The 20,492-nt window shown below is 36.5% G+C and overlaps 1 protein-coding gene across 2 annotated transcripts in view; it reads left to right on the top strand.

Moving 5' to 3' along the window:
- The window catches only part of myo10 (myosin X), a 408,709-nt gene that overhangs the window by 268,703 nt on the left and 119,514 nt on the right, over window positions 1-20,492 (top strand). For both annotated transcript variants that reach the window (XM_039754892.1, XM_039754893.1), the window contains exons 6-9: window positions 7,283-7,407; window positions 8,100-8,113; window positions 8,202-8,286; window positions 11,186-11,289. In XM_039754892.1, the coding sequence (XP_039610826.1) occupies window positions 7,283-7,407; window positions 8,100-8,113; window positions 8,202-8,286; window positions 11,186-11,289 (328 nt within the window). The remainder of the gene's footprint in view (window positions 1-7,282; window positions 7,408-8,099; window positions 8,114-8,201; window positions 8,287-11,185; window positions 11,290-20,492) is intronic.

The following is a 20,492-nucleotide window of genomic DNA, read 5'->3' as shown; positions in this document are numbered from 1 at the left end:
ATCTGCCAAATTTGGCTGGCTACCTGTTGGTTATATGGGAAACAGTTTTGATTGAACAAATACAACAAATTCAACAATAATCGAAAACTGAAAAAAATGGTAAAATGTACAATGACAATGAAGAAATAAGCAATACCACTTAAGAATAACATCTTTTGCAGATTATTTACAATCATTAAAATGGCTTCTGCTCAACCACATTTGGCTGGCTATGTGATCCTTTGTTTTACAGTCTGCAGTATTAAATATCACATGACTTTTTTTCTTTGTTTTTGATGGAATAAGTCTAACCAATCTATAATTTTAAAAAACAGAAAAGCGTACAGCAGTAAAGAAATAAAAAACTTTTTTCTGGAGGCTTATTCTTTTCTATTTTTTAAGCATGATGGGGAGGCTTTTCTTAACGAACAAGAACATCTCTGCCTTGTCGCAGAATATTCTGTTTCTCTTTTCATTGATCACATTAGAAGCCAAACTGAATAATCTGTCGCTGTCCACTCTAGTACCTGGGGCTGACAGGAACTTGCGTGCTACTTTGGCAATGGTAGGAAACCGACTCCAGTTGTTGTTCCAGTATTTCAGTGGATTTTCATTCCTCGGGACTGGTGCTTCAGAAAGGAATCCCTGCACCTGCTGAGTAGCATGCATACATTTACAGTATTATATTCTGCGTCATCTTTCATGTCTAAAAAGATAGATCTGCATTTTGGCTTTTACCAGAGCTGTCAGATTAAGATTAGAATCCTTACAATAAAAATAAGTATATGGCATTTGAATTGAATGCATGTCTGTATTGTATTTGCTGTTTTTTGAAATATTTTATTATTAATATTTTGCTTTTCACTGTAGATCATGATCTGCTTATAAGTTGCTCATAATTGCTTAAGAGACTCCGGTGAAAACAGTGGCTTCCATGAATGTGATTGGCTCTCACACAAAAAGCAACATAAGACACACACCGCACTGACAATTTCTAAAGACAATGTTCAAAAGAAAAACAAACAAAATTGTCAGTGATTGCTTAAACAAAGTAAATGCAGTCATTTTTTTTCTTTTTTTCCCTTATATCCCTGTGCCTAATTTTTTACAGTAAATAAGCTGAAGCATTGTGACCCTTTAAGTGTTTAACAAATGAAACAAGTGTATTAAACGTGTTACTGTATTGAGGTCTTTTAAGTATTTTGTGTATTATAATCAATTATTAGAAGACAGCATTTTTCAAAGTAACAAAAAAATGTAAAACGAGTTTGTGTTTATTTATGAAACTATTTAGTTAACACGCACTGAACAAAAATATGAAGCCAAGAAGCATAGGCTATATTTGGCTCAGTCGCTTGATGAAAACTAGCGATCTTTAAAATGGGTGTGTTTAACACAGAAGATGCCGACCGTTTAATTAATGACTAATAACAATATGGGTTAACAATTTAGAAACATACAGTATAGGCTGATCCTAAAAAGTTACGTGCAAAAAAAAAAAGATCTGTAAAATCCCAAAGTAGTGTCCAGCACGTCTTAAGTAACATGAAGCCAAAGTTAGTGCATTCGATTGCCGTTTTTAGATTTTTTATACATTCGAATTGTTAGAATAGTGATATTCGATCCGACAGCCCTAGTTATTTACTTAAAAGAATGTTGTAAAGAGCTGCACAGAGCTGCTTTTTTTAAAAAAAAAACTCACCTCCGTTGTCATCTGGCTGTTTTCCCGGGGCATGTGTTCTCTTCAAGAATTTCGTTGTACATTTCAAAGAGCGTGCATGCCACCTCGCCATTTATCTTGGCCCTTTTCTGTTGTGGACCATCTATTTGTGATTAACTCGTTTGCATTTCGTTCGATGCAAGTTCCATCTGAGCTTGCAAAATTTTTTGTGCCAGTGATTTTACATCTGCATGGAAATAGCGGTCTTTGTATCTCGGGTCTAAAACAGTGGCAACACAGTACATGGATTCTGTGTATATATCAATGAAACGATTGTTTACAGCATCCAAGAGAGCGCTTTTACTGGTTTTGACTCCAAAGTCAGTACGAGCGCTTTTAATCCGCAGTTGTTTTAAAGCATTAACTGACGGAATAAAGTTAGAAGCCAAGGCTTCAGAATGGCAAATTTCTTTTGTCAGTTGTTGAAATGGAGCAAGGAGTGTGATTATGTTCTCAATCAAACCCCACTGATTAGGCGTTAGAGTTGCAGGTAATTCAAAATCTGAGGCATAAGCCCCAAAGGCTCTTTTCTGCTCCAGCAAGCTTTGCAGCATATAGAATGTGCTGTTCCACCTAGTCGAAACGTCTTGTTGAAGAATTTTTGGCTCCATACCAAGTTCAGTTTGTATAGTTTTGAGACGCGAGTTGGTTAATTGTGAATGCTTAAAAGTGACTATTTTTCTGCCGATCGCTATTGTATCCTAGACCCTGCGCTGGGATAGTACGCCGTCGTTCACGACAAGCTGTAAAATATGAGCCATACGTGGCAAACGTGGGGTCCCGCATTCCTCCATAGCCTTTGCAACGTTGCGTGCATTGTCTCGTAATATTACATGAACATTCTCTTTGGGTATTTTTCATGTTTCAAACATTCTTTTAAACGCCATGTGTGATCCAGAGCATTATTGGGCGTGCAAGATTGCTTTCTGCAATTCAAACTTGTGGTTGATCCACTGAGTAGTTAAACTAAGCATATTAATAGCACTCGTATCAGATGTCCATATGTCAGTGGTAAAGCTTATGGCTGTGTCATCTTTAGCAAGGAGTTTGTGCACATGACTTTCCACAATCTTATGTAACTCTGGAAGCGCTATGTCAGAAAAATAACGGCGACTGGGTATCTGGTAACGGGGCTCAAGATGCTCAACCAGCCTTCGAAATCCCGTATCTTCTACAACAGAAAATAGCTGATCGTCCAGAGCAATAAATTCCATTACCTCTGCAGTAATTGTTTGAGCTTTAGGGTTATCTTGATCACATATCTTTGATTTCTCAAGTAACTGATCGACGCGTTGAGCTACTGTAGTTTTTGATTTTGTGCGCGGTGGCGCAGGATTCTCCTCTTTTGCTCTAAGGAATTCTGTATATTTGTCAGGATGGCATGTCTTCAAGTGTGTAATTAAGTTGGTGGTACTGAAATTTCGCACTTTGGTCCCTCCACACAAAAAATTAGTCGAACAAGTGTTGCAAATGGCATATTTTATGTTGCTCTCACTCACTTTAAAAAACTTTTACACTGCAGACATTTTCGCACAGTAGCCCACAAACGTCTGGCACATCCAGAACACAGTGAATGCGTCATCAATATCGGTTCGAATTATCGGTCCAATTTAGTCATCGGTCCGATGCCGATAAAATTATTTTAACCCATTATCTGCCGATACAGATATAAATCCGATATTATCGTGCATCCCTAGTAAGAAACAAGTACTGCATTATTAAAATAGTCATCCTGATACACTGAAGAAAAAATAAAAGCACACCTGTGTAAACATTGTAGTAAATATATACTTTAACAGTAACAGGTCGGTGGATAGGTTGTTGTGGAACATTGCCATTGCCCCCACACTTCCCTGATTTGACACCCTGCAATTTCTGGTTATTGGGTATGGTGAAGGAGCATGTGAATAGCAGGAAAGTTTGTGATATCAATCGCCTGAAAGACAGAATATGGACTGTGGTATTATCTATTCCCCTCGGAATGTGTGGGCTTTAAATGGTATTGTTGCTCGTTGGTTTTTGTTTGTTGAATATGTTGGCGAATTGGTTGAGACATTCCTGTAAATCCATCTTGCATATGTGAAGTATGTTTTGTAAATAAATTATTTCCGCCATTCAAATGTTAACATAATTTTGACTCACCCTGTGTTTATATATATATATATATATATATATACACACTTCAGTTTGCGAGTATAATTCGTTCTCGAAACGTGCTCGCAGTCCAAAGCACTTGTATATCAAAGTGAATTTCCCCATAAGAAATAATGGAAATTCAGATGATTCGTTCCACAACCCAAAACTATTCATATAAAAATGATTGCTACAAAATATAAAGTAAAAATACATACAACAAATTAACCTGCACTTTACCTTTGAAAAGAATCATGGCTGGTGTGAGTGAGTTTCTAAACTCATGTGGGATTCCACCCAACGGGACGACACGCGGAATAGTGCCTCAATGCAATCGCAGTCTCCCAGCGCTGTAGCAGTTCGCCATATAAGCGCATCCAAAAAGATCGCAGACATGCTATAAGCGCCTGCTGTCGATGGGTGATACAAGGAACATTATAAAGATCCCGCTGTTGCTGTTTCAAGGTGAATAAAACTGGTGTTGTTAAAGTACGGAGTCTCGGCTTTGTGTTTTGGGGCGCAAGATGGGGACTCGCACTTCACAGCACACACGTGCGTGCGCATACACACACTTACACAGTCACAATGCTGTAGTAAACAGTATACGCTTGTACGGATGTTGACTATATGAGTGGAGGCACACAGACTCAGACGGAGAATAGGAGACGATTTCCCTCAAGAGAAGTGAGAGAGAGAGACACGGGCGAGCGAGAGAGATAAGGAGAGAGAGAGATGCGCTGCACGCGAGCGAGATAAGGAGAGAGAGAGAGAAGAACTATCAGCTCAGTTGTGATCACATGACGCTCAGCAGACAATGTGTATCCATACTACTCGTATTGCAAGACATAGCTCGTTTATCAAGTCAATATTTATTAAAAACTTTTGCTCGTCTTGCAAAACACTCGTAAACTGAGGTTCCACTGTGTGTATTTATTTATATATATATATATGTGTATGGGGTGCCAAACGGGCAAATACATTTATTACATACATACATTTATTTTCTGAATATATAAAGTCTGTGTCAGAATATATAAAGTCAAAACTTGAATATATAAAGTCAGCGTCGGTATATATAAAGTCAAAACTTTTTTATGAATATATAAAGTCAAAACTTGAATATATAAAGTCAGCGCTGGAACATATAAAGTCATTCTCAAATATATAAAGTCAAACCCCGAGTATATAAATTTAGCGCTGGAATATATAAAGTCAAAACCTGAATATATAAAGTCAGCGTTGGAATTTATAAAGTCATTCCTGATTATATAAAGTCAAGATCGGAATATATAAACTCATTCCTGAATATATAAAGTCAAAGTCAAAATATATTGATTGAAACGACTCAGGCACATTTTTAGTAAACTAAAAAAACTGAAATAAGTTAACAAAAACGTATTCAGAAAAATAAATTAAAAAAACACTTTTCGGTTAATGTTTTGAAAATTATGCATGTGCCCTGCCCAGGATTGGTTCCTGCCTTGCGCCCTGTGTTGGCTGGGATTGGCTCCAGCAGACCCCTGTGACCCTTCGGTCAGATTCAACGGGTTGGGAAATGGATGGATATTCCAGCGCTGACTTTATATATTCCGACGATGACTTTTTATATTCAAGTTTTGACTTTAAATATTCCAAAGCTGACTTTATATACTCAGGTTTTGACTTTATATATGCAAGGTTTAACTTTATATATTCGGGAATGACTTTATATACTCCGACGCTGACTTTATATATTCAAGTTTTGACTTTATATATTCCAGCGCTGACTTTATATATTCCGACGCTGACTTTATATATTCAAGTTTTGACTTTATATATTCAGAAAATCAAATGTATTTGCCTGTTTGGAACCCCATAAATGTGTGTGTGTGTGTGTATGTGTGTGTGTATATATGCACATATACAGTGTATATGTATTTTTTTTTTTGTTTGAGAAATGGTGAAAAGTACTTTTTTAATAAGCCTTATTTCAAATAGGTACATTACAGAAAAAATACACACAATATTACATCTTCCAGTTATGAAAAGCATTTTATCTTCTTTAATGTCATATGCATTATGGATAGATATTTGTGTACATATTTTATTAGTATGTAATTTAAGGAAATTATATTTATTTTTGTATTTTTATGGTCACTAAACAATAAGCCTAAAGGATTTCATGTTGTAAATAATAAATGAACAAGTAATACCTGTGGTTAATTATAAAAATACACTTTAATATAGGACATTAGGCTTCTTTGCATCTGGTTATGCAGGAGCTTAGTGTAAAAATAAAGGAAAAAAATTAATTGGTATCACAATTGGCTGATCAAGTAACCTGAAATCGGTGATCGGTATCAGCCTTAAAAGACCTGATCGGAGCATCCATAGTAATTGCAGATTGTTTTAATCATGGCTGTGTTCAATGTTAAATTAACAAAGGGTATTTCTTACCGTAATTGGAATTAGAATAAATTCAAGTTCTTGACAACATAGTTAGATTGTTATTTCAAAGTTACAACATGAGCCAGACTTAATTGAATCTAGTCAAAGTCCATATTTTAAACACGTTTATGAGTTTTGGGACCCAGAGAAAACACTTTAGAAGATTTAAAGAAAAAAAAAAGTTTAAAACATTGAAAATTAGAGGCAAACCATTAATTACAAAATGCTCATACATTGTTAACTTTTTTCCCTCCAAAAAACCCCATTACCATATACTTTTGCTTTGATCTATCATTTGAAAATGGCTGTACCTGTGACTGTGAATGTTTTAGTCTTCATGATAATACTTCTAGAAGTGCTGAATGGCACATCACTTCTTATGTGAAATTTAAGCTTCATGCTAGCAGTCTGAGTTGGTCTCAAAGTTAGGATGTTTAAGTACTGAGATAATAATATTGTTTTAGTATTGAAATACCTTTGGGGCTTGCATTTGACCATAGTAAGCCTGATAATTTTTAATGCAAATATCATAATTTTAAAATTTGTTTGAAGGATGAATTTTGAAAAATCTTTTTTTTTTGCATTCCTGTTTAGATGATAGGATATGTTCTGAAGATGAATATTTGCAATTAATTTAGCATGTTCTAGATAAACAAGTTAAATGCATTCTATTTTTTAGAGAAATCTTCATAATTTGGTGTAGGTAAACACATCTTTTGTTTCAAAAATAGGCTTGTTAAAGTACAAATAAATTATGTGCTTGGCATGCTTTGTTGGAAGCAAACTGTCTACTAAGTGCATCAGGCCTGTGTTATTTTATATTACATTACATGCAATTGTTTTAAGTTTAATATTCCAAGTTGTTAAAGTTTTTTTGGCAAACCAGTTTAGTATCGGGTGTTCATGTTTTCATTGAAAGGTGTTTTTATTTTGTACTTTTTGCAGTTATTTTACTGTAAAATGTTAGATTACTATTTGATTTATATTATTTTGTCCATTTTTATTATTTTTGGATATTTATAGCCCAATAATGGAAGCTTTCGGGAATGCAAAAACGGTTTACAACAACAACTCTAGCCGATTTGGGAAGTTCATGCAACTCAACTTTTGCCAGAAGGGTAACATTCAAGGTGGAAAAATAGTAGATTGTATCCTTTTTATCAATCTATATATACAATTGAATCTTGATTTCAATCAACAGTTTATGCTCTAACACACACAACACTACTCATAAATTGGACCATCGCAAGATTCACATCCTTAACTTAAAGCGAATATCACATAAAAAGTGTAATACTCATATTTATTAAAAAAAAAAATTGAAGGATTGGTGACAAATTATCAGTTAAAATACCAGATCTATGCTTTTCTAACATTTTGTCAGTAATGTATGCATTTGTACCCATATTTACTGCCTGGTAGCATTAAAAGTTTCAATGTTGTTTCAAACAATAATATCAGCATCTAATGACAAAATGTGGTGTAGAGGTTAGCATTGCTCTCTCACATCTCCTTGAATACTTGGCTCATTTCTTATGTTTTTTTAATGACTCAAACTGGTCCAACGTGAGTGAGATTAAGTGCCCTTTTAGCAAACTGGTATTCCATCCAAGATTCGTTTTTGCAACAGGGGTGAGCTTCCGCTACCCAGAAAACCTAAAACTGGATATCTGCTTTTGAAAATTATTGAATGGAGAGGTTTAGATCCAAAAGTGAATTTACTTAATCATCTGTTGCTGTCTTTCATCAGTACATGTTTTAGTTTGATGTGTTCCTTGGTTTCCAAAGCTTGTGAATAAAATTAATTTGACTTTTGCCTTGACTGTGACTTCAACTGAAGATTTATTAGAAAAGGTAAGAAACTTTTCCTGGAGTATTAGTTTATTCTTATGAAATATGTATTCTTCATTTTAACTTTTATACTGATTGTATTTTCTTTTAGAACCGTGTTGTACGTCAGAATCCTGGTGAAAGGAACTATCATATTTTTTATGCACTGCTCGCAGGAGCAGAAGGGGAGTTAAAAGGTGAGAGCTTGAAAGTCATTTTTGAGTTGTATTTCGGATTTAAAGCTATGTACATGACCTAATAAAGGAAATACAAGAAAATAAAACCAGATTTATTTCCAGTACTATTCCGGTTACTACTAGCAAACTTTGTGTAACATTTGAAAAGCTTTTCTATGGCATTTAAATGTTTGCTTGTACAACCATTCTTCTTTAGCTGATTGGCATCTTTATTAATGTAGCATGTCCAGAGGTATCTATTTTAAATGGGCAATATGTAATTAGGTCTTTATCCAGGATGTTGCTTAGATAATCTTTTTTGGGATAGCATGCATTTGTGATAGGTTCACATTCTGTCTTCTTAACACTAGAATTACCAGAGCCTACGAAAAAACTCGTAAATCTGTCCCACCTTAAATTGCTTCTTAAATCCCTTCACACCTCTCCGCCAGCGTCCTTTGTCTTCTAAATATGCTGATAAAGAGAAGCTAGAAGCAGCCGGCTATTCCATCCCCCCACCAATTTAGAACGTGCACGAACTTCTCTCAGCTCATGCCTCGATTGAGTATCTGGGAGTGAAGTGAAGTTTTAGAGTGGAAATAATAGATTGTTATTTGGAACACACACATTTCATGTCTGTTCGGTTTCTACAGTAATCTGTGTAAACACATTGTTAAAACAGAAACTACTATTCTAGTAGTAGATGACAAATGTAGGCATAAACTATATAATGTATGAAGCCTGAAGTCCAAATATCAAAGAAACATTTTCACAAAAGGTACAAATATAACACAACAATTGCGCTTTTATTAAAAAATATAACTGCAGAAACAAAAAGCCGCCTTAACATGCAACATTAACAGCTGTTTATTATGACTGCCTCCGTGGCGCAATAGAATCAGCTGTCGACTGGGAATCAAAACTCGCAAGTTCGAATCTGCACCACTCAGTTTTGAGAAGTAAACTGCTCTTAGTCTTACTATTTTAGAATAAAAGCATACATATGATTTAAGTTTCTGTTTTAACAATGTGTTTACACAGATTACTGTAGAAACGGAACAGACATGAAATGCTTGTGTTCCAAATAACGATCTATTATTTCCACTCTAAAACTCCACTTCACTCCCAGATACTCAATCAAGGCATGAGCTGAGAGAAGTTCGTGCACGTTCTAAATTGGTGGGGAGATGGAATAGCCGGCTGCTTCTAGATTCTCTTTATCAGCACATTTAGAGGACAAAGGACGCTGGCGGAGAAGTGTGAAGGGATTTAAGGTGGGACGGATTTACGAGTTTTTTCGTAGGCACTGGTAATTAAAGTGTTAAAGTAGCTCAGGCACAGCAATTAGGTCAGTTTTATTTTGCATTCATAATATACTCTGTAATGTGTTTTGATTTGTCTTGAATTAGCAGGAATTTAATCTTTTAGGATCCAAAATAAAAGCAAGAAATGTTTCCTTAGATCAGGCTTTTGGCTTTTCCACATAGTTATCAGGATATAATCATAAAGCAGTGTTTAAGCAGAGCAGCACATTTTTTGAAAGAAAAAAATAAAGAATTGAAAATAACAATTGCTCAAGTATTTTTCATTTATATGGGTTGATGCCAGCTTAGCATAAACACCCTCCTTTACAGTTAGCCCAATAACCATGACCATCCAGCTAACCATGCAACTTTTTCTATACAAACTTATTTTGAGTTTATCTTGTAACATAAACTTATAATCCATATCACTAAAATTGCAGTTTCTTTTGCATTTTTATGTATCTATATTGATTCCTATTTGTCTAAGCTACAGTAGTCATATACTACAAATTGATAACCACACAAACAATTCTTTCTTCAATTAAAGTACTGTTAATTGCCTTGTATTGGCTCTTGAGTGTTGAATAATGGCTGTATCTCTTGATGACATCTTTTGAAAGCCAATTGCTAGCCAGAAGTTAAGTCTGTGCTTTGAAATCCCTTCTTAGCCGACTCACTAAAGCTGAAGTATTACTTGGAATTGTATTTTTCATACCATAGATGATTTATAGTAACAGTTGTATCCTTTTTTATAAAATGCTGTAAAAAGTGCAAAGGCAAATACTGTATACCAATTTAAACTAGCAATAAAAAACAAATATTGGCTGACAATCCACACAACTAGCTGCAGACACCTCCCAGTATCATCTAGCCCAGCCTTCCACCAAAACCTGTTGATGAAAACAAAGGGTGCCCATTAAAGCATGTCTGAGCCCATCAGACTTGGAGGTAGCACAAATCACCACAAGCAGGCCAATGAAAAAAGAGGAAACAACAACAATTAAGATGTCGGGATGCAACAGTAATCACTGGACATCCATCCAGCCCAGAACTAGTTATACAATGGAGAGAAATTATCCAGTGCTAAGTGAATCTGCTTTGGCTAAATTCAGCTGTCAAGAATTTGAAAATGTTGCAAAGATGTTTAGACATCATTTAGATCAGTGTTTGTCAACATGTATGGTCTTACGACCCAGATTTCCCTTCTTAAGTTTACTCAAGGTCCACAGTGAGCCCTCTTGAGAAAATGAGCGTGAATGTCAGTGAGGTGTCCCCCTTCATGAAATGAGTGTTAGAGCAGGTTTCAGGATGTAGGGGGGGTTAGGGTTCCCCGTGCTGAAAAGTAAATAAATGTCACAGTGGGTTTGTCCCTTGTGTTGTTAAAAATGTGAATGTCAAAGTAGTGCTCCCTTCAGCAGCTGAGCACAGATGTAGGGATATATGACACACTTTGTGCACCCAAATACAGCAACATTTAAAAACCCAGTTTTTGAGAAACCTTGACTTAGATTAATGTTTGTTTTTTTATTACTCTAAACTGGTGTAAAACTTTGACATTAATTGCATTTTCAAAAATATTCTTTACTAACTAAAAATATAAATTTTGTACTTTTCAGATACATTTTATTTGTGTCATCCAGAAAATTATTATTACTTGAAGCAGTCTGGATGTACTGTGGATAGCACTATCAATGATAAGGAGACCTTCCAAGAAGTCATGGTAAATTTTTTTATAAGCAGTATTATCATTTTTGTTTGTTATCTTTCTTACATCTTTATCAAAGTTCTTTTTATAAATATCATTGTCATTTTCATACTAGGAAGATCATCAGTGGGTAAAATGAAACCACTGTTTTCAGTCTCTTGTCACTTTCTGGCTCCCAGGCAAACAACTGAAAACGTAAAACAAAAATGCAACAATCTTTTGCATGGTATGCTTCTTAATCATCCATCAGTGGTCTACCCCAGTATATAAAGATACTTTGTGTTGCCATAACTTTTTTCAAAAAATGTTCAGCTAACTGGAGAATCACATCTCTTTGATATGAGAAGTTTTACTGTAATGTGAAACTTTAACAGACCTGGAACCCTTTTTTTTTTTTTTTTCTGGACCACTTTTATTCTTACATCAGGGGTAAACAGCCATCGGTCCTAGAAGTTCGCAGTGGCTGCAGGTTTTTGTTCCAACTCAGTTACTTAATTAAAAACCAGTACCTTACAATAACAGATCTTATTTACTGTAAGTTTTTGGCTTAACAGTATTTTAACTCTGCAATGTCATTAAATTCTTACACCATATCATCCAAATGATTTGAAACCTAAAACCGATGAGTAATTCTCCGTCATATATTTTTTTCTCTTCCATTTCCATCCCAAATACATATTAAACCAGAGAGTTTACCATGAATATACAGAAGTGTAAATGAAGTATAAAAATGTCATTTGAGTAATAAGTCAATTAATGCTGATGAAATACTTATTAGGCAACTGGAATGGAGCAAAAACCTGCAGTCACTGCTGCCCTTCATGGCTGACACCTGCTTTATATGTTTATAGGCCTGTGGCACTGACCTCTGAAATAAAAAAAGTAATTTGAATGTCTGATTCTTCAGTGTCTCATATCAACAATAAGACCAGACATGCAAGTCCAAGGCCAACTAATGCAAGAGAGTAGACATTAACATCATGTATGCAAAGGGCAGCAGTTTGTGGAACAAACTCTGTCAAACGTAAAAAAAAATGCTAGAAAACCCAATATAACTTGTTTATTAAAACTGGCATTTCCACAAGACTCTGTGACATTCCTTAGTTTGCTAACATGCTCTGTGGTGCACAAGTAAATGTCAAGTAGATTCAGAAAGTATTCAGACCCCTTTATTTTCTTTACACATTGTTTTGTTGATATAATTTTAATTAGATGAATGCCATTTTTGCCCACTGATTTCTCAACAACACTGTAACTCGTAATGACAAAGTGACAACATATTTTCAAAAGGTTTAAAAATCCAAGACTGAAATCTGTCGTTCATAAAAGTATTCAGAGCCTTTCCTGTGGCACTCTAGAGTGTGGTTGGGTGCATCCCGTTTACTTAAATTATCCTTGAGATGTGTCAAGAAATTAATTAAATTGAACAGAGATTCACAGGTGTGTCGCATAGTTCATACTACATATCAGTTCAAAAGCCAAGCCATGAAATCCCAAGGAAAACTCTGTTGACACCCACAATCAAATCGTAATGAGGCATTCATCAGGGCAAGGATTGGAAACAACTTCTAAAGCTTTTTGTATTCCTAGGAGCATAGTGGCCTCAATAATTATAAAATGGGAACCACTTTAGAAGCACCAGAACTCTTCCTAGAGTTGGCCGTCCAGACAAATTCAGTTACCGGGCAAAAAGGGCCTTGGTCAGAAAGGTTACCAAGAACCCAATGATCACTCTAACTTAGCTTGAATTCTACTACTGAGATGGGAGAACTTGAAGGAAGGATGATCACCTTAGCAGTGCTCCATCAATCAGAAGTGCATAGTAGAGAAGCTATCTCTCGCATAGAGTTTGCCAAATTGCTTTTAAAGAACTCTGTGAGTATGAGGTAAAAGATTCTCTAGCACTATGTCTGACAGAGACAAGGCAGTGCTCAACACCTGCATAATATCAGCCTCCCACAGTGAAGCACAGTGGTGATACTAGTGCTGGGCAGTATGACCAAAATTCTGTATCACGGTATTTTTCAAAATTATACCGGTTTCCTGGTATTTCACTATATTATTTTCCCATGCATGAGTGGATGTTAACCACATTTTCCACTGCAATTATTGCAGTAGACTGGCTAAGAATAACCTATTCCACTGTCCTGGGAATTGTACATTGTACTAGAAAACATTTTAATGTCCACACAAGTATTAATACAGGTTTGCATGGCCCCATAAAGTGATAGTTTTCAAGGGGGTGGCACGAATGAAGAGAAGGAATCACATTGCATGACAGTTGCAGTCAAAATATAGAACCTTTTTATTGAATACATTTTGCAAACAACTTAAACTATCATTTTGACAACATATTTTCAACTATCCAAAGAGGCATTTAGACTTAGTAAAATATCCAGAGGTGCTTGTCAAAAGTTGTATTGCACTGAACATGTCTTAGAAAAGAAATAAATAGTAAATATTTTTTGTAAACGAACTACACTTTCTGTTAATGTTAATAATCTCTGTCCACTGACACTTTAAAATTACATTTTAAACAACTTTACCATCATTAAACTGCATAATATTTAAACTAATAAATAATAACAATAAAATAAATAGTGCAACTTCCAGTAATAATACTATTACTTTAAGAACTTCAGGTCCAGGTGCATTACACAGTATTCACCAAATAAAAATAAAATAAAACAAGTGAAACTTGGTGATGACATCTTTACCAACTGAACCATCATTAAGGCAAATTGCATTAATATGGACCTTACTTCAAGCTAAGCTATAAATATAAATAATAAAACTACAACATGCATTTATAATGCTATTTGTGGTATAGCGGGCCCGCAGCTTGAAAAAAAAGGCCACTTTTTAAATCCAGTACACCGTGTCTGTCTCCGTGGGCGCGATTGCACAACCTCGGGGAGTTGATGAGGTGATTGGGGCACACCCACACATGCATGTGCGATCATTCTCAATGGCTTCCTACGGCATGTGTTTATATATATATATATATACATACAGTAATCCCTCGCTATATCGCGCTTCGACTTTCGCGGCTTCACTCTATCGCGGATTTTAAATGTAAGCATATCTAAATATATATCACGGATTTTTCACTGGTTCATGGATTTCTGCGGACAATGGGTCTTTTAATTTATGGTACTTGCTTCCTCAGTTTGTTTGCCCAGTTGATTTCATACAAGGGACGCTATTGGCGGATGGCTTAGAAGCTACCCAATCAGAGCATGTATTACATATTAACTAAAACTCCTCAATGCTATAAGATAGGCTTTCCGTGTGGTGCTCGATTGTTTGCTTGTCTCTGCCTCTCTCTCACCCTCTCTGACATTCTCTGCGCCTGAAGGAGGGGCTGTGAGCAGAGGTGCTGTTTGCCTAGTGGATACGAATGCACCTCTAAGAAATGCCGGCCGTTTTATCGCGGTGCTTCCAAAAACACACTTATTGATTGTTTGCTTTAATCTCGCTCTCTCTCTCTGACGTTCTCTGCGCCTGACGAGGAGATGTGAGCAGAGGGGCTTGCTTAGAAGATACTGACGATCCTCTAAAAAATGCCGAGGCAAACTTAAAAGCACACTTATTGATTTTTTGATTATTTGCTTTTCTTTGCGAGCGATCTCTCTCTCTCTCTCTCTCTCTCTCTGAAATTCTCTGCTCCTGAAGAGAAGATCTATTTGCATTCTTTTAATTGTGAGAAAGAACTGTCATCTCTGTCTTATCATGGAACACAGTTTAAACTTTTGACTAAGATGTGTTATTTCATGTCTAAAGGGCTCTAATAATGTTAACAGTGTGGGAAAGTTTCTAAGGACTTAAAATATATAAAAATAACCATACAAACCTATGGTTTCTACTTCGCGGATTTTCATCTATCGCGGGGGGTTCTGGAGGGATTACTATATATATATATATATATATATATATATATATATATATATATACACTAGCAAAATACCAGCTTCAAGAGAGAAGTAGTGTGTTAAAGAAGCAATGAAAAGAAAAGGAAACATTTTGAAAATAACGTAACATGATTGTCAATGTAATTGTTTTGTCACTGTTGTGAGTGATGAGTGTTGTTGTCATATATATATATATATATATATTTACACACACACACATACACACATATATATACACACAAATACATATATATATATATATATACATACACACACATATATAAACATATATATACATATACATACATATCTACATATATACACACACAGCTATTTCAGTATCAGTGCAATACGCTGCTTGTTAAAACGGATGACTCCGCTCTTACGTGCAAGTCTGCGTGGATATTATGAACTATCGTATTTGTTCAAGTTCTATTTAAATTTTAAATAGAAGGAATTTTTATTTAGTCGACAGAAATATCTTTGGTAGGAATGGTAAAAACAGACAGGAATATTATTTGTGAATAAATCAACTCAAACCTTAAACAACTTATAATATTTTGCTCTCCATAAAAATATATCCTGTCTAAATTATACAAGTTAGAAATAAAGTAAACGTTAAAAGAACAAACATTCAAATTTCTTTACTCTTATGTAATTTTATATAAAAATAAACTTAGATTTTAAATATCCCAAAAGATTTTGCTCTCCATAAAAATATATCCTGTCAAAATTATACAAATTCAAATATGAACATGCTGCATAACAAAACCTGAAAATATAAATAAAATGTGTTCCTTTCAGAAATAACAAATCATTCAGTTGTCTTTGCTCATATGTCATTTTAGAGCTGGACGCCTGGCATCTTTTTTTGGCAACAGGTTCGTTTATGTTTGGTGTGAGGTTCTGTGTTGTGGAGATTCTCAGGATGGATTGCAGGTGCTCATCAGTGAGGCGACTCCTGTGTGCTGTTTTGTTAGTCTTTATCACTGAGAAGAGCTTCTCACACAGATATGTGCTACCAAACATGCACAAGGTTCGAGCCGCATGTAGACGGACTTTTTGTTCTTCAAAGTCACCAAAGCGCCGTGCAAACTCAGTGCAGCGCTCAGTTTATCAGCAAAGTGCGTATTTGGGAACACCGTAGTGACGACTTGGTTTAACATTACTTGGCAACAGGGAAAGTGGGGCAAATTGCACTGGTGCATTTGTGTCTCACATAAAAGCAGCTTCACTTGAAATCACTTTGTGATTGTGCACGGTAAAACGTCCGCTGAAGTGTCAGATTCTTATTTAATTCTTCTGCTTTCTGTATCTTCTGCATTGCATTCAGGTTACCCTGATGTTTTGTCTCATAGTGCCGTCTTAGATTAAATTCTGTAATTACAGCCACATTAGCTCCACAAATGAGACACACGGGTTCAGTAAACATATACTCAGCCTCCCATCGGTTTTTAAAGGCTCTATTTTCAGAATCAACTTTTCTCTTCAGCATCGTGTGAGCTAGCTTCGCAATAACTTGCAGCATCATAAGCTAGACTTGATTAACGCGTAAGTGTTCGGCAAGGCAGCTGAAGCGCTGCATTATGGGATCTGTAGTTTATTGTGTTACCAGCGCTTCATATACCGGGCCATTAATAACAATAATACAGTATATAAAATGATCTCGGGCGGATATAATTACGCCGGGCGGATGTGGCCCGCGCCCTTGAGTTTGACACATATGGACTAAATAGAACTTGAAAAGATATATTTTTCAAATGTGATCGCAATTCAGATAGAGTTGGCGCACTACAGCCTGCATGCCTCAATAAGTCATCCTCCCTCGCTCTTACTTTTTACCGTTCATCTAATGAATACACTGAGTATGGCTTTACCAAAACAATCATTGATGGCGAATAAAGTATCCATTATTCGAGTATGTAGATCGGGATATATATATATACATATATATACCAGCGTATTGCAGCGGAGAAGTAGTGTGTTAAAAAGCTAGAAAAGAAAAGGGAACATTTTAAAAATAATGTAACATGACTGTCAATATACAGTATTTGTTTTGTGAGTGTTACTGAGTGTTGCTGTCATCAAGGATTTGATTATCATTATTTCTTTCAATCAGGTTCGTATTTGTAGGATGTGTTGTGTTCAAGTTACATTCCGTGTTTGTCAATCGTTGTAAAGATGACAGGTTTCATTCATCGATTCGTTTCTTACTGCATCAATAAACAGCTCGTCTTCTTCTTTATCTGAGACCTGACACACTGCATGCACGGGTTTTTACACTGTCTTCCTTTAGCGGGACATTGACTTTTTCCAACGTGTGCTTTGTTTCCGCAGTAGTTGGATTTATGAATATGCTTGTATGTATCAGGCGCTTCATATTTTTGCTGCCTTTTCAATTGTGTAATTCGTTTTTGTTCAGCTCTTTGGAACTGTTGCTTTTATCTGTGCACTGCGTCAGTTCACGTGAGCCACTCGGTGTACATGCATCGAAGGTTCCCAGCTGTGCTGGTGCCATCTCGTGCTATGTCCATGGCTGTATTTAATGTTACCTTAGTCCTGGCACTTAAAACTTTCTCTCGCAGTTTCGCTGAGTTTGTGTCAAACACCACCCTGACCATCTCATCTTCCTCTCCATAAGCACAGTCCTTTACCCGTGAATATTTACCCGTGGCAGTTTGCTATTGGATTGCCGCTGACGGACGGCCTTATATTAAATTACAAACGCCAGCGGCAGCCTGTCTATGGACTTAATTTAAAGTGTAGGTTTACATCGTGCTTTGTTTCCGAAGTAGCAGAACTCATGAATATGGTTGTATATGTCACTCGCTCGCTTCTTATTGTTTCGCTGCCTTCTCAATTATATAATGCATGTTTTCTTCAGCACTTTTTTGAGGTCTTCCTGGTTTTCTATGTACTGCGTGATTACGTGGGAGGCGTGATGATGTCACACGAAACTCCGCCCCCACGGCGTTGAAGCTCATCTCCATTACAGTAAATGGAGAAAAACCGCTTCCAGTTATGACCATTACGTGTAGAATTTCGAAACCTGCCCAACTTTTGTAAGGAAGCTGTAAGGAATGAACCTGCCAAATTTCAGCCTTCCACCCACACTGGAAGTTGGAGAATTAGTGATGAGTGAGTGAGTGAGGGCTTTGCCTTTTATTAGTATAGATATACACTAGCAACTTGGCGAGCGCTACGCTGTGCTTTGGATGACCACAGTTGAAGGACTCAAATCGTAAGGACCTCTCGTCAGGTGTCTCATTGGCATGCTTTTGCCTCTTTTTTTCGCGATCACGGCGTTATCTGTCTTCTCTCTCTGTAGGGGTTTCAGTTGCCTTTCGTTGTGCGGCAAAGACACGTCGTTGAGCTAATCTGTGTGAATGCTGAGTGTCCGTTTCTTGCGAGCGACTGTCAAGCCTTTGCCTCTTTGCTTCGTGATCACGCTGTAATGTGTCATTTCTCGCAGAAGCAGGTTTAGTTGCGTTTTGTTTCGGCATTGTTCCGTAAGGTCTCCTCCGTACAAGTGCACATGGGTAGCTGAAGACGGAAAGGCATAGTGGGCATAGTGTAACACACGAATTGGTGACCAGGGAAACCATCCGACTCGGGGCTCGAAATACTCAAGTGCACATGTCATTTATAATTTAATTTTTTTTTTTTGTTATGAATTTCCCCAAAAGAGTTGATCCCTGTAAATATTTAATAGTATATGAACAATATAATCAGTTGTAGTACGGGCGTTACACCTCATAACCTGCATACACCACGTGTTTGGTACGCTGTAAGGTTAGGTTGTGGTTTCTGTTTCTTTCGTGATTTTTTTATTTCATTTTATTGATTATTTTATAGGCAGAGGGGAGAAGACGTTAATGTGACGCTCTGTCTATTTCTTTACTTTTGTTTTGAAAAGATTTTCGGGAACAGGAAAAATAAAAGCAAAGGGTAAAGAACGGAGGGGGGTAAGCAGGAATTCTGAGAGGGGACGGACTGGGGCTTTTCTACGGGGCGGCTATACAGCCAAAAGGAACGCGGACACGGACACTGCGCTGGGCTTTTATTTATATATATATATACAGTGGAACCTCGGTTTACGACCATAATTCGTTCCAGAACTTTGGTCGTAAACCGAGTTAATCGTGAACGAAGCAGTTTCCCCATAGGATTGTATGTAAATACAATTAATCCGTTCAGACCGTTACAAACTGTATGTAAATATGTAAAAATATGTAAAGATTAAGCACAAATATAGTTAATTACACCATAGAATCCACAGTGTAATAGTAAACTAATGTAAAAACATTGAATAACACTGACACGAAAAACACCCAGGCTCCCTGATCAGCTACAGGAGCTGGCTCGCTCACGCGCTCTCTCTCTGTGTAGCGCACAAACACACACACACACACACACACCCACCTATCCGTCCCCCCAATCCCTTCCCTGTCAGCTGCCCGGCTCTCTAATCTCTCTGTAGCACGTGCTCGCGCAGCATTTTTTTTAAAATGACTTTTAAGCACAGCAGAAAAAAAAATCTGAAGCGCTTGCAAAAACCAACTCACAAGCAAACAAAAAAGTGAGATTGCAGGAGATCACGCTATTAAACCTAAAGCCTGATCGCTGTAAACAATGTTTTTAAAATGAGTTTTAAGCACAGCAGAAAAAAACATCGCACAAATCCGAACTTCATTTAAAAACCAACTCGCAAGCAACCAAAAAGTAACATTGCAACAAATCACACGATGAAGTCCTCCTTGTAAACAATTTTAATGAGTTTTAAGCACAAGGAAAAAAGCGAACATTTGAAAAAAGAGAAATGTAACATCGCACCTAATCGCGCTATGAAAAACTCCATCTGTAAACCTTTCATGAGTTTTAAGCACAAGGAAAAAAGCGAACATTTGAAAAAGAGAAAAATAACATTGCAACAAATCGCATTATGAACTAAAAATTACTTTTGAAAAATCCGTAATACAAAAACCACCAAGAAAACTAACCATGCATGAAACGAGTTCTGGCATGAAGTGTTTTCCTTCAGGTGTTTTCTCTCTTGTGATTTCTTGGGTTTCTGGTGCTTTTAGCTGTTTAGCTGGTGGGAGTGAAAGCCTCATGCAGCCATTCCAAAAAGAACGTTCTTGTGACCCTCCACATTACTGGCAGTCTGGCTTTGTTTACATTATGCTGCTTGAAAGCACGAGGGTTCTCCGATTGGTAAATGAGTAAACTGGTAAACATTTTTTCCACCTTTTGTAATTTCTTTCTTTACTTCGATTTCAATTTTCTTCAAAACTTTCTTCTGACCAC

Source organism: Polypterus senegalus, chromosome 5 (genome assembly GCF_016835505.1).
Source record: "Polypterus senegalus isolate Bchr_013 chromosome 5, ASM1683550v1, whole genome shotgun sequence".
Taxonomy (NCBI): Eukaryota; Metazoa; Chordata; class Cladistia; order Polypteriformes; family Polypteridae; genus Polypterus; species Polypterus senegalus.
The sequence above is the reverse complement of the archived record's forward strand: the minus strand, read 5'-3'. Positions and strand labels throughout refer to the sequence as shown.